Source organism: Solanum verrucosum, unplaced genomic scaffold (assembly GCF_900185275.1).
Source record: "Solanum verrucosum unplaced genomic scaffold, falcon-dt-bn FXZP01000174.1, whole genome shotgun sequence".
Classification (NCBI taxonomy): domain Eukaryota; kingdom Viridiplantae; phylum Streptophyta; class Magnoliopsida; order Solanales; family Solanaceae; genus Solanum; species Solanum verrucosum.
Genome location: NW_026020241.1, coordinates 1141482 through 1154020, shown reverse-complemented (window position 1 = coordinate 1154020; position 12539 = coordinate 1141482). Strand labels below are relative to the sequence as shown.

Here is a 12539-nt window from a genome sequence, read left to right as displayed (position 1 = left end):
CAAACAAGGAAAGGAGAATGTGGTTGCTGATGCACTCTCAAGAAGGTATGTTTTGATCTCTACTCTTACTTCAAAGTTATTGGGTTTTGACCAAATCAAGTTCCTCTATGCTAATGATTCTGATTTTGGTGAGATTTTTGCTGAATGTAAGTTAGGTCCTTTTGAGAAATTTAATCTTCAAGATGAATTTCTATTCAAGGAAAATAAATTATGTGTTCCTAACTGCTCGTTGCGTGAACTATTTGTTAGGGAAGCACATTGTGGAGGGCTAATGGGACATTTTGGTGTACCCAAAACACTGGAAATACTTTCTGAACATTTTTATTGGCCTAGCATGAGAAAGGATGTTGAAAAAGTGTGTTCTTATTGTCTTGAATGTAAACAGGCTAAGTCTAGAACATTGCCGCATGGTCTTTATACTCCTTTACCTGTTTCTAATTCCCCTTGGATTGATATTTCTATGGATTTCATATTGGGGCTGCCAAGGACTAAGTATGGTAAGGATAGTATATTTGTGGTAGTAGATAGATTTTCTAAAATGGCTCGTTTTATCCCATGTAAAAAGACTAATGATGCATCTCATGTGGCTGACTTGTTTGTAAAGGAAGTGGTTAAATTGCATGGAATACCTAGAACTATTGTTAGGATAGGGATGCCAAGTTCTTAAGTCACTTTTGGAGAATTCTTTGGGGAAAGTTGGGAACTAAATTGCTATTTTCTACATCTTGTCACCCACAAACGGACGGGCAAACGGAAGTGGTTAATAGAACTTTAGGGAACATGTTGAGGGCTATTTTGAAAGGAAAGTTGACTTCTTGGGAAGATTACTTACCTATTGTAGAATTTGCTTATAATAGGACCTTCCATTCTTCTACTGGTAAGACTCCTTTTGAAGTTGTATATGGATTCAACCCCCTTACCCCCCTTGATTTATTGCCTTTGCCTACTAATGATTTTGCTAATCTTGATGGTAAGAAGAAGGCTGATATGATGAAGAAAATTCATGAACAAACAAGGCTTGCAATTGAAAAGAAGAACAAGGAAGTTGCATTGCGAAGGAATAAGGGCAGAAAATATGTTGTTTTTAAACCTGGTGACTTGGTTTGGGTGCATATGCGAAAGGAAAGATTTCCTTCCAAAAGAAAGACCAAACTAGATCCTAGAGGAAGTGGGCCATACAAAGTCCTTGAAAGGATTGGAGACAATGCTTATAAACTTGATCTTCCTGGTGAGTTCCAAGTTAGTGCTACTTTTAATGTTTCTGATCTTTCCCATTTTGATGCAGATTTGAATTCGAGGACGAATTCTCTTCAAGAAGAGGGGAATGATAGCATCCAAGGAAGCTCTACTCCATTGAAGGACAAGGATGACGCTTTAGAAACTCCAAGGAGGCCCATAACAAGATCTCAAACCAAGGAGTTCAATGATAAGCTCAATGGGCTTCAATCGCTGATCCAAAGGTTTCTTATTGGGGAAGAAGAGCTCAAGCCCAAGGGAGAGGAATTGTCCAAATGCTACAATTATTTGGTGGCCCAAATTCAAGCCCAAGATGAGGAATTTTAAGGTCCAATTTCGTGCAAAAAAGGTCAAGAAGAGTCCAAGAATCAGCCACAACAAGAGTTGCTTTCTGCCCAAGTTTTGAGAGAAGACTAGTCAAACTTTCCAAGATTGTCAAGATTCTTTTCCTAGTTGGGATTTACCTTATTTATTTATTTATATATAGGTTATTAATATTTTCCTTAGTCTATTTATGGTCTCCTAAGTACCATTTAATGCTTTCCTAGAAGTACTAAATTTGTTCCTAGTTAGGTTACTTTATTTCCTTTCTAGAGTAGGATTCCTTGTAATTGTTTTTTTTAGGGTTTGGCTTCTTGGACGTTTTTCCCTTCTCCTATATATAGGAGTCCTTTTCATTCATTAAAGACAATTTAGATTGATATTAATAATATTTGAGAGAGTTCTTTGAACCTTTGTGACTTGTTCTTTGAGAATTTATCTTTAAACCTTTACTAGTTTCATAGTTTAAGGTATAAAGTAACTTCTTCTTGTGATATCTTTGGTTTCTTTTTGGTATTCTTTAGAAGGTGATTAGTTTCTACATACTAATTATTGTCTTTAGTTACTCATAAAGCGGTCAAGATCCGAATCTATCGTTTTGATTCGTTTTCTCAAGTAAAGGCGTTAGATTTCTTCCATAAATCTATACGTTGTTACTTGGATCTTTTCAAGGCCTTAGAACATCTAATCTTTGGAAATTCGTGGATCTTTCCTTCGAATTTCCCATATCTTTATTTAGTTTTTTTTGTTTCTTTTCTTTGTGCTTCCGCATTCTAATATTTAATTCTCTATTTGTGATCTCCCTTAACCTTGCTGTTATCAAGTGGTATCAGAGCGGTTCTATCAAGATTCCGTTCTTGATAAATCTTGGGATTTCTTCTTAGAGCAACAAAAAAAAAAAAAAAAAAAAAAAAAAACGTGAACAGTAGCGTCGTGAAAAAAAAAAAAAAAATTATTACAGTTGCGTGAACAGAAAAAAAAAAAGTTATAACTTGCTCTCAAAGAAATCTGATTACTTGTCCTCCAAGAAATTTGATTACTTGATACCCAAGAAAGCTTATTACTTGCTATTCAAGAAATCTTATTACTTGCTCTCCAAGTAAACTTATTACTTGCTCTCCAAGTTTTGCATTAATTTGTTTCCAAGCAAGAAGGTAGCAAGAAGAGGGGATTCTAGACCTTTAAGAATAAGAGGAATTTTTTTTTTTTCTTGTTCTTATAATTCTAAAATAAGTTCCTTTTTATTCGCGTTTTGTTTCAACTAAATCCTACTTGTTCTAGGACTAGTTCTTTACTTTCTTTTGTACCCCAAGATTCCATACTTTATTACTACGAACTTGATACACGTTTTGGTTTAATTATAAATCTACAAAGTATTCTCGTTCAAAGGTGATTTTGAGTGGAAAAAGGCAAGTGTGGGTGAGTTTAAAAGAGGGTAAAAGCCATATTAAAAGTGTGATACTTGATCATTTATTCTTTTTTTTTTAGATGTCTAATTCAGGTGGTAATGAGGAAAGGGCTCGTTTAGAAGCCGAGGTCAAAGGAAGGAACGACTTCACCCTTCAAGCTATGCACCAACAATTTGAGAGATGGACCCTTCAATTTCAAGAGATGAGGGATATGATTATCGAACAGAATGACACCATAGCTGCAATTAGGAGGGAGAATAATGTTGTACCCCCAAATAATGTTAGACCCCAAGTTAGAAGGAATGTACCCCATATCCCTTTTGTAAATCCTGAATATGATAATGATGATTTTGATGTTGAATTTAATCTAGAAAGAAGAGATAGGAGGGGACAAAGAGGTAGAGTAGAAGATGATAATATAAATAGTATAAAGATGAAGATGCCATCTTTCAAGGGGACAAGGGATCCAGACTTGTACCTTGATTGGGAGAGACGAGTTGAAGCCATCTTTGATTGCCATAACTACTCTGAGGGTAAGAAAGTTAAACTTGCTATTGTTGAGTTTTCTGATTATGCTGCTTCTTGGTGGAAAAAGCTTGCTAGGGACAGATTGCAAGAGGAGTTACCACCTATTGCTACGTGGGCAGAGATGAAGAGGGTAATGAGGAAGCGATTTATTCCATCATACTTCCAAAGAGATCTACAATCTCGCCTTCAACGCTTGAAGCAAGGCTCCATGTCGGTGGATGAGTACTTCAAAAGCATGGATATGGCTATGATCCAAGCTAACTGCATGGAGGAAGAAGAGGCTACAATAGCTAGATTTTTAAATGGTTTAAATACAGAAATAGCTAATGTAGTAGAGATACAACAATATGTAACTTTAGATGAGTTAGTTGATTTGTCTGTAAAAGTTGAAAAACAAATTGAGAAAAAGCAGCAAAATAACTCATGGAGAAGTCGACCAAACACTATCTCTAAGAAGCCATGGTCAACTCAAGAGGGGAAAGCTCCTTCCAAACCTCAAGATGATAGAGGTAAAGGTAAGGTTGAGGAGGGAGGTAAAACCTTTAATCCTAAATCTTCTAAACCTTCAAGTTCTATTCAATGTCACAAATGTCATGGAAGGGGGCATATGATGCATGAATGTCCAAGTAGAAGAAACATCCTACTTAGAGAGAATGGAGAATATGAGAGTGAAAAAAGTGAGGGGGAAGAAGAAGAGGGAGAAGGTGTAAGTGAGGAAGATGATTTGGAACTGCCTAATGATGGTATAATTGGGGTGGTTAGGAGAATTATGACTATCAATTTGGGTAGTGTTGATGAAGGGCAGAGAGAGAATTTGTTTCATACTAGGTGTGGGATAAAAGGGAAGACTTATTCTATGATTATTGATGGGGGAAGTTGTGCAAATGTGGTGAGTTCATACTTGGTGGATAAACTAGGAATTGCATGCATGAAGCGCTCTACCCCATATAGGCTCCAATGGTTGAATGATTGTGGAGAAGTAAAAGTAAACAAACAATGCATGATTTCATTCAATGTTGGTAGGTATGAAGATGAGATTCTTTGTGATGTAGTTCCAATGCAAGCATGTCATGTTTTACTTGGCCGACCTTGGCAGTATGATAGGGATACTACTCATCATGGGAGAAAGAATAGGTATAGTCTTCTGCATAATGGTAAGAAGTATACTCTTGCACCATTATCTCCTTCTCAAGTGTTTGAAGATCAAAAACGATTGAGGGAAACAATGGGAAAACAAAAGGGAGAGGTAAAAAGTGAGCTTGAGGGAAAAGAAAAAGGCCAAGAGATAGAAAAAAAGAGAGATGGCCGAGAGAAAGAGAGAGAGGGCAGCGATCTAAGTAAAGAGGTAAAAGAGGGTGTGAGTAAAAAAATAAAATGTTTTGGTGAGAGGAAAGAGGCTAAGGAAAAGAAAAATGAGAGCCTTTATATAAAAGCCAAAGAGTGTTTGAATGCTAGGAGAGAGGGACTGCCCATAATACTACTTACTTACAAAGAAGTATTGATTAATTTTGAACAACTAACTCCTTCTTTGCCAAATAGTGTTTCTTCTCTTTTGCAGAATTTTGAAGATGTTTTTCCTGATGACACTCCAAAGGGATTGCCACCTTTGAGAGGGATTGAGCACCAAATAGACTTTGTGCCTGGGTCTCAACTTCCTAATAGGCCTGCCTATAGGAGCAATCCTGAAGAGACCAAAGAATTACAACGGCAAGTTGAAGAATTGCTTGTAAAGGGATTTGTTCGAGAGAGTATGAGCCCATGCTCTGTTCCAGTCCTATTGGTCCCCAAAAAGGATGGAACATGGAGGATGTGTGTAGATTGTCGAGCCATCAACAAGATAACGGTAAAGTATCGCCATCCTATCCCTCGTCTTGATGACATGTTGGACCAACTGTATGGTTCCAAAATCTTTTCTAAAATTGATCTAAAGAGTGGTTACCATCAGATTCGTATGAATCCTGGAGATGAATGGAAAACTGCTTTTAAGACCAAATATGGACTTTATGAGTGGTTAGTTATGCCCTTTGGCTTGACTAATGCACCAAGCACTTTTATGAGACTAATGAATCATGTTTTTAAAGATTTCCATGGAAAATTTATTGTGGTGTATTTTGATGACATCTTGATCTTTTCTCAAAATCTGGATGAACACCTAGAGCACTTAAAACAAGTTTTTGAAGTTCTTAGAAATCAGCGCTTATTTGCTAATCTCAAAAAGTGTACTTTCTGTGTGGATCGTGTGGTTTTCTTAGGTTTTGTGGTCAGTTCTAAGGGAGTTGAAGTAGATGATGAGAAAATCAAGGCAATAAAAGAATGGCCTAAACCTAATAGTGTAACTGAAGTTAGGAGTTTTCATGGACTTGCTAGTTTTTATAGGAGGTTTGTGCGAGACTTTAGCACCATTGCTGCTCCTTTAACTGAAGTTATTAAAAAAGATAAGGTTTTTACATGGGGAAAGGAACAAGATGATGCATTTAACTTGCTGAAGGATAAATTGTGTTCTGCGCCTCTTTTGCAATTGCCTGATTTTTCTAAGTCTTTTGAAGTTGAGTGTGATGCCTCTGGTAAGGGCATAGGTGCAGTTTTGATGCAAGACTCCAAGCCAATTGCCTACTTTAGTGAAAAGCTAAGTGGAGCAACATTGAACTACTCAACTTATGATAAGGAGCTATATGCCTTGGTGAGGGCGTTAGCTACATGGCAGCACTACTTGTGGCCTCGAGAATTTGTGGTCAAGACTGATCATGAGTCATTAAAATACTTGAAGAGCCAAGGTAAACTTAGTCGTAGGCATGCTAAATGGGTAGAGTTTATTGAAACTTTTCCTTATGTAATTGCTTACAAACAAGGAAAGGAGAATGTGGTTGCTGATGCACTCTCAAGAAGGTATGTTTTGATCTCTACTCTTACTTCAAAGTTATTGGGTTTTGACCAAATCAAGTTCCTCTATGCTAATGATTCTGATTTTGGTGAGATTTTTGCTGAATGTAAGTTAGGTCCTTTTGAGAAATTTAATCTTCAAGATGAATTTCTATTCAAGGAAAATAAATTATGTGTTCCTAATTGCTCGTTGCGTGAACTATTTGTTAGGGAAGCACATTGTGGAGGGCTAATGGGACATTTTGGTGTACCCAAAACACTGGAAATACTTTCTGAACATTTTTATTGGCCTAGCATGAGAAAGGATGTTGAAAAAGTGTGTTCTTATTGTCTTGAATGTAAACAGGCTAAGTCTAGAACATTGCCGCATGGTCTTTATACTCCTTTACCTGTTTCTAATTCCCCTTGGATTGATATTTCTATGGATTTCATATTGGGGCTGCCAAGGACTAAGTATGGTAAGGATAGTATATTTGTGGTAGTAGATAGATTTTCTAAAATGGCTCGTTTTATCCCATGTAAAAAGACTAATGATGCATCTCATGTGGCTGACTTGTTTGTAAAGGAAGTGGTTAAATTGCATGGAATACCTAGAACTATTGTTAGTGATAGGGATGCCAAGTTCTTAAGTCACTTTTGGAGAATTCTTTGGGGAAAGTTGGGAACTAAATTGCTATTTTCTACATCTTGTCACCCACAAACGGACGGGCAAACGGAAGTGGTTAATAGAACTTTAGGGAACATGTTGAGGGCTATTTTGAAAGGAAAGTTGACTTCTTGGGAAGATTACTTACCTATTGTAGAATTTGCTTATAATAGGACCTTCCATTCTTCTACTGGTAAGACTCCTTTTGAAGTTGTATATGGATTCAACCCCCTTACCCCCTTGATTTATTGCCTTTGCCTACTAATGATTTTGCTAATCTTGATGGTAAGAAGAAGGCTGATATGATGAAGAAAATTCATGAACATACAAGGCTTGCAATTGAAAAGAAGAACAAGGAAGTTGCATTGCGAAGGAATAAGGGCAGAAAATATGTTGTTTTTAAACCTGGTGACTTGGTTTGGGTGCATATGCGAAAGGAAAGATTTCCTTCCAAAAGAAAGACCAAACTAGATCCTAGAGGAAGTGGGCCATACAAAGTCCTTGAAAGGATTGGAGACAATGCTTATAAACTTGATCTTCCTGGTGAGTTCCAAGTTAGTGCTACTTTTAATGTTTCTGATCTTGCCCATTTTGATGCAGATTTGAATTCGAGGACGAATTCTCTTCAAGAAGAGGGGAATGATAGCATCCAAGGAAGCTCTACTCCATTGAAGGACAAGGATGACGCTTTAGAAACTCCAAGGAGGCCCATAACAAGATCTCAAACCAAGGAGTTCAATGATAAGCTCAATGGGCTTCAATCGCGGATCCAAAGGTTTCTTATTGGGGAAGAAGAGCTCAAGCCCAAGGGAGAGGAATTGTCCAAATGCTACAATTATTTGGTGGCCCAAATTCAAGCCCAAGATGAGGAATTTTAAGGTCCAATTTCGTGCAAAAAAGGTCAAGAAGAGTCCAAGAATCAGCCACAACAAGAGTTGCTTTCTGCCCAAGTTTTGAGAGAAGACTAGTCAAACTTTCCAAGATTGTCAAGATTCTTCTCCTAGTTGGGATTTACCTTATTTATTTATTTATATATAGGTTATTAATATTTTCCTTAGTCTATTTATGGTCTCCTAAGTACCATTTAATGCTTTCCTAGAAGTACTAAATTTGTTCCTAGTTAGGTTACTTTATTTCCTTTCTAGAGTAGGATTCCTTGTAATTGTTTTTTTAGGGTTTGGCTTCTTGGACGTTTTTCCCTTCTCCTATATATAGGAGTCCTTTTCATTCATTAAAGACAATTTAGATTGATATTAAGAATATTTGAGAGAGTTCTTTGAACCTTTGTGACTTGTTCTTTGAGAATTTATCTTTAAACCTTTACTAGTTTCATAGTTTAAGGTATAAAGTAACTTCTTCTTGTGATATCTTTGGTTTCTTTTTGGTATTCTTTAGAAGGTGATTAGTTTCTACATACTAATTATTGTCTTTAGTTACTCATAAAGCGGTCAAGATCCGAATCTATCGTTTTGATTCGTTTTCTCAAGTAAAGGCGTTAGATTTCTTCCATAAATCTATACGTTGTTACTTGGATCTTTTCAAGGCCTTAGAACATCTAATCTTTGGAAATTCGTGGATCTTTCCTTCGAATTTCCCATATCTTTATTTAGTTTTTTTTGTTTCTTTTCTTTGTGCTTCCGCATTCTAATATTTAATTCTCTATTTGTGATCTCCCTTAACCTTGTTGTTATCAAAAAGGGCAGTCCATGCAACCTTAACTGTTCTCAAATATAAATACTGTCATACTCTTTGACTGAAAATGAAGTCTTATCGGGAAGAAAGAGAGTCGATTTTTTCATTTGGTCCATAATAATCCAAATTGAATCAAACTGTCGATGAGTGCGTGATAAATATATGATGAAATACATATTCAAATGTTCTCACTTCCATGTAGGAATAGTAGTTTATTGAGCCATACCTCCATGTTTCTGATGCATGACTTTCACTTGTTGACAATATAGACATTTAGCCACAAATTCAGCGATGTCCTTTTTCATCCAATTCCACCAATATACTTCCCGCAAATCATAGTCCATCTTGGTGGCTCCCAGGCGAATATAATAATGAGAACTGTGTGCTTCTTTCAGAATCTCTTTCCTCAATTCGTTAACATTCGGAACATATAACCAACCTTGGTATCAAAGGACACCATCTCCCCCTTGGGAGAAAGCCTCAATGGCTTTTTCAACTAATACCGAATCAATATCTTGCTAAGCTTTTACATCCGATACAAAAGAAATTTCAGACCCAATATGAACGACTAGACCATCTTATTAGAATCAACCAAGCGACTACCCATTCCGGCCGATGTCAATGCACATTCGGAGAGAACCATCCTTTTTTCAAACAAAAAACAGCGGAACACCCCATGGTGAGATAGTCGGTTTAATGAATCCTCTATCCATTAAGGTTTTCAATTGATCCTTAAAATTCTTAAATTTTTCCGAGGCCATAAATTACGGAGGAATAGAAATAGGTTGTGTATCCGGGAAAAGTTCAAAACCAGAGTCTATTTCTCTTTTGGGAGGAATACAAGGGAGATCATCAAAAACACTTCCGAAAACTCATTTACAATCAGAATAGAGTCGAGAATAGGGGTCTTAGAATCTATATTCCAACCTGAACAAGATAATAAATGCAACCCTTAGAGATCATCTTCCTTTCCTTTAGGAAAGATATAAGCTGACCGTTATGAATACAATTTCCCCCTTCAAACGACATGATAGGTTCGTTCAGAAAGTGACTAATCGGGTCTTACAATCTATGGAAGTATAACATGCATGTAGCAAATCCATCCTAAGAATAATGTCAAAATGTAACACATCAAGCTCTACAAAATCAACAAGAGGGACCCTATGAAAAATTGTAATAGGAAAATTTCTATAAACTTTGTTAGAAATAATAGAATCACCAACGGGAGTAGAGACATGAAAGGTATTAGAAAGGTTTTCGGGACCAAAGATAACACTCAACTACATTTCATCCAATTTTAAGTGTAGGGAGTTGCTAACAAGTATAAACCCAACTAAGAGTTGGGGTCGATCCCACAAGGAGTGATACGATAAAAAATTTGATTAAAAAGTCAAATGGTATTCTAATCGTTTGTAGATGTAGACATTTCACACCAATAAAGTAAATAACAAGGTTTTGACAATTAATGTCAAATGGGGGAATTTGGGCAACCAAATTATGACTACTAAAACCGTGGATAAACAAATAGAGAGAGTTTCTTGGGAGTGTGAAAAATTGAATGCCAATTTCGTGCAATGGGTGATTATTATTTACTAAAAGTCGTTGAATCTCAGTAGGTAGGTTAGGTTTTGGATACAATAGCCATTTCTCAATTAACTATTGCAAATCAAGCGAGTTCTTTTGAACCTCAACAATCACAACACAGATTAACAACCCATTACCTTAATTAATCTACTTTCTCAAGCTAGATTTGTAAGATTGCATTCAGATCCACTGTCTCAAGATATATCCATAACAACATAATCACTACAATCCTCAAGTAATAATTTAACTCTCACACTTATTTCTCAAGTAAGTATAGAGTATTAAGCTATAATTGCATTTACAACTACAATTCCACAATTAAAACACAAACTATTAATTGAACCCACTTCAAATCAATGCTAATTAATGCATTCAACTACATAATCACACCCGTAAGAATGGGGGTTTTATCCAAACATGATAAAGAACAAGAAATCGTCACCAAAAAAGTTTTCCATCAGATTTGGCAACAATCCACAAGTCTCCAAATGCTCAAATTGAAGCTAAAAATCTCACAAACCCTAAATATCTACTTAAAAATGTAAAATCAATGTTTTAGAATGTTGAAGATAAAAAAACCCAGAAGTGGACAATGTGGGAACGCCTTTTCTTTTTTTCAAAGTTGAATTTATACGTTCCCAGAATTTCAGTATGGAGTCCACTCGGCGAAATAAGTTGGGCTCACCGAACTGGTCGGCGATATGTCGAGTGCTCCTCTACTTGCCTTTTTGGCATGCCTTTTCCAACAAAATCATTCTGTAACTTTAGGCGATTGAAATCAGCGCCGCCGAACCACCAGTTTGCTCGCCAAGTTGGTCTTGTCCAAGGGCTGGCACTCTGGAACTTTGGGAGAGCTGAAAGTCTACTCGGCGAGTCGCCGAGTGGCTTTGGTGAGTACCAGCTTTGCTTTCCTTCAATATTTTCAACATTTTACACTCTTTTTCACCTTGTGATGTTCTTGCCTTGCTCTTTTGCCTTCATTGCTGCAAATTAACATTTTAACATCAGTTATGAGCATAAAATAGGCATTGAGGACACTAATTTCTTGAATATTAAACCCTAAATGAGTCGAAATTCCTGACTCATCAATATCCCCAACTTAAACTATGCTTGTCCTTAAGTAAAACACAAGATCAATTAGGTCAACAAGGATGTCTACAAATAGTGCTACTTGAGACTCAATATGAATGCACACGAGGTTTAATCTACCCAAGAAATGTTCAATTATGCACAATTTTTTTAAAATTGTGACTAGTCATCATAAAATAGAAGTCAGGCTCACAATGCTTGCTTCAAATGCAGATTCAAGTTCAACAAGAGTATTCGAATGCCCTCACATCAAGAATGATTCCATGGCCACGCAAAGTTCATCAACATTTAAAAATTAAGGAATGAAAATCAATCTCACACTCTGGAAGATAAACACATGCATGATTCTACCCATAGGCTTGCCCGTATATTCCAATCACTTGTCATTCGGCTCAATCAAGATCACCGAGGCCTTTCAAGGCTTGTAATGGGGATGAGGGTAAATGTATGATCATATTGGCTTAGTGACTTCTACCTTCATAAAGCATGGTTTGCATTTCACTTCTTCTCTTTTTCTTCCACTCTTTTGATTTTCACAATCCACCCTAAGTTCTTTCAAGCATAAAAATTCTTGTATGGCTCATTGGACACCCCCTTTCTTTCCATCATGCACTTCTTTTTCAATCTTTTATTGGAAAATACATGATAAGTACCTTTTCATACTATCCTTTGTTTTCTATAAATAGATGGGGTTTCTCACACTTTTAAACTATAAATTTTGTAAGTTTTATATTCTTCTTCTCAAAATAAGGAAGATTCTAAGAGTTGTTCAATTATGCAATTACAATATTCTTTATGTGTAAATTAGATAAATCAACAAAAATTGATGCAATAAGGAAAATGAAATAACTCAGCTTTAAACAAGAAGAATATCTTGATAATTAATATGTATTCATTTTCATAGCTATAAAATATACTTTTGCAACAACTTTTACTTGACAAGAAGTTCAATAATTTTCCGTTGCACAAACTACGACTTGGTGTTCAGAATATGAAAAGTCTCAAACAGTTGGAGAAAAGTATTTGATCAAAAACTTGTTTGAAGATTCCAAACTACATTTAATAAGTACTCTTTCCTTTCCAATTTATTTATTGTACTTTTAATTTTATTCAGTTTATTATAGAATGTTCTTTTTTCATAAGGGGTGGGGGGC

General features: G+C 36.2%; 1 protein-coding gene across 1 annotated transcript; it reads left to right on the top strand.

The window, feature by feature from the left end:
- Nucleotides 1–3495: 3495 nt before the first annotated feature.
- On the top strand, nucleotides 3496–7553 carry LOC125832857 (uncharacterized; the record flags this gene model as incomplete). Its single annotated transcript, XM_049512046.1, has 5 exons — nucleotides 3496–4598; nucleotides 5049–5305; nucleotides 5747–6384; nucleotides 6502–7296; nucleotides 7434–7553. Coding segments are annotated over 5 exons (2913 nt in total), but the record flags the coding sequence as incomplete, so codon positions are not given.
- Nucleotides 7554–12539: the final 4986 nt, after the last annotated feature.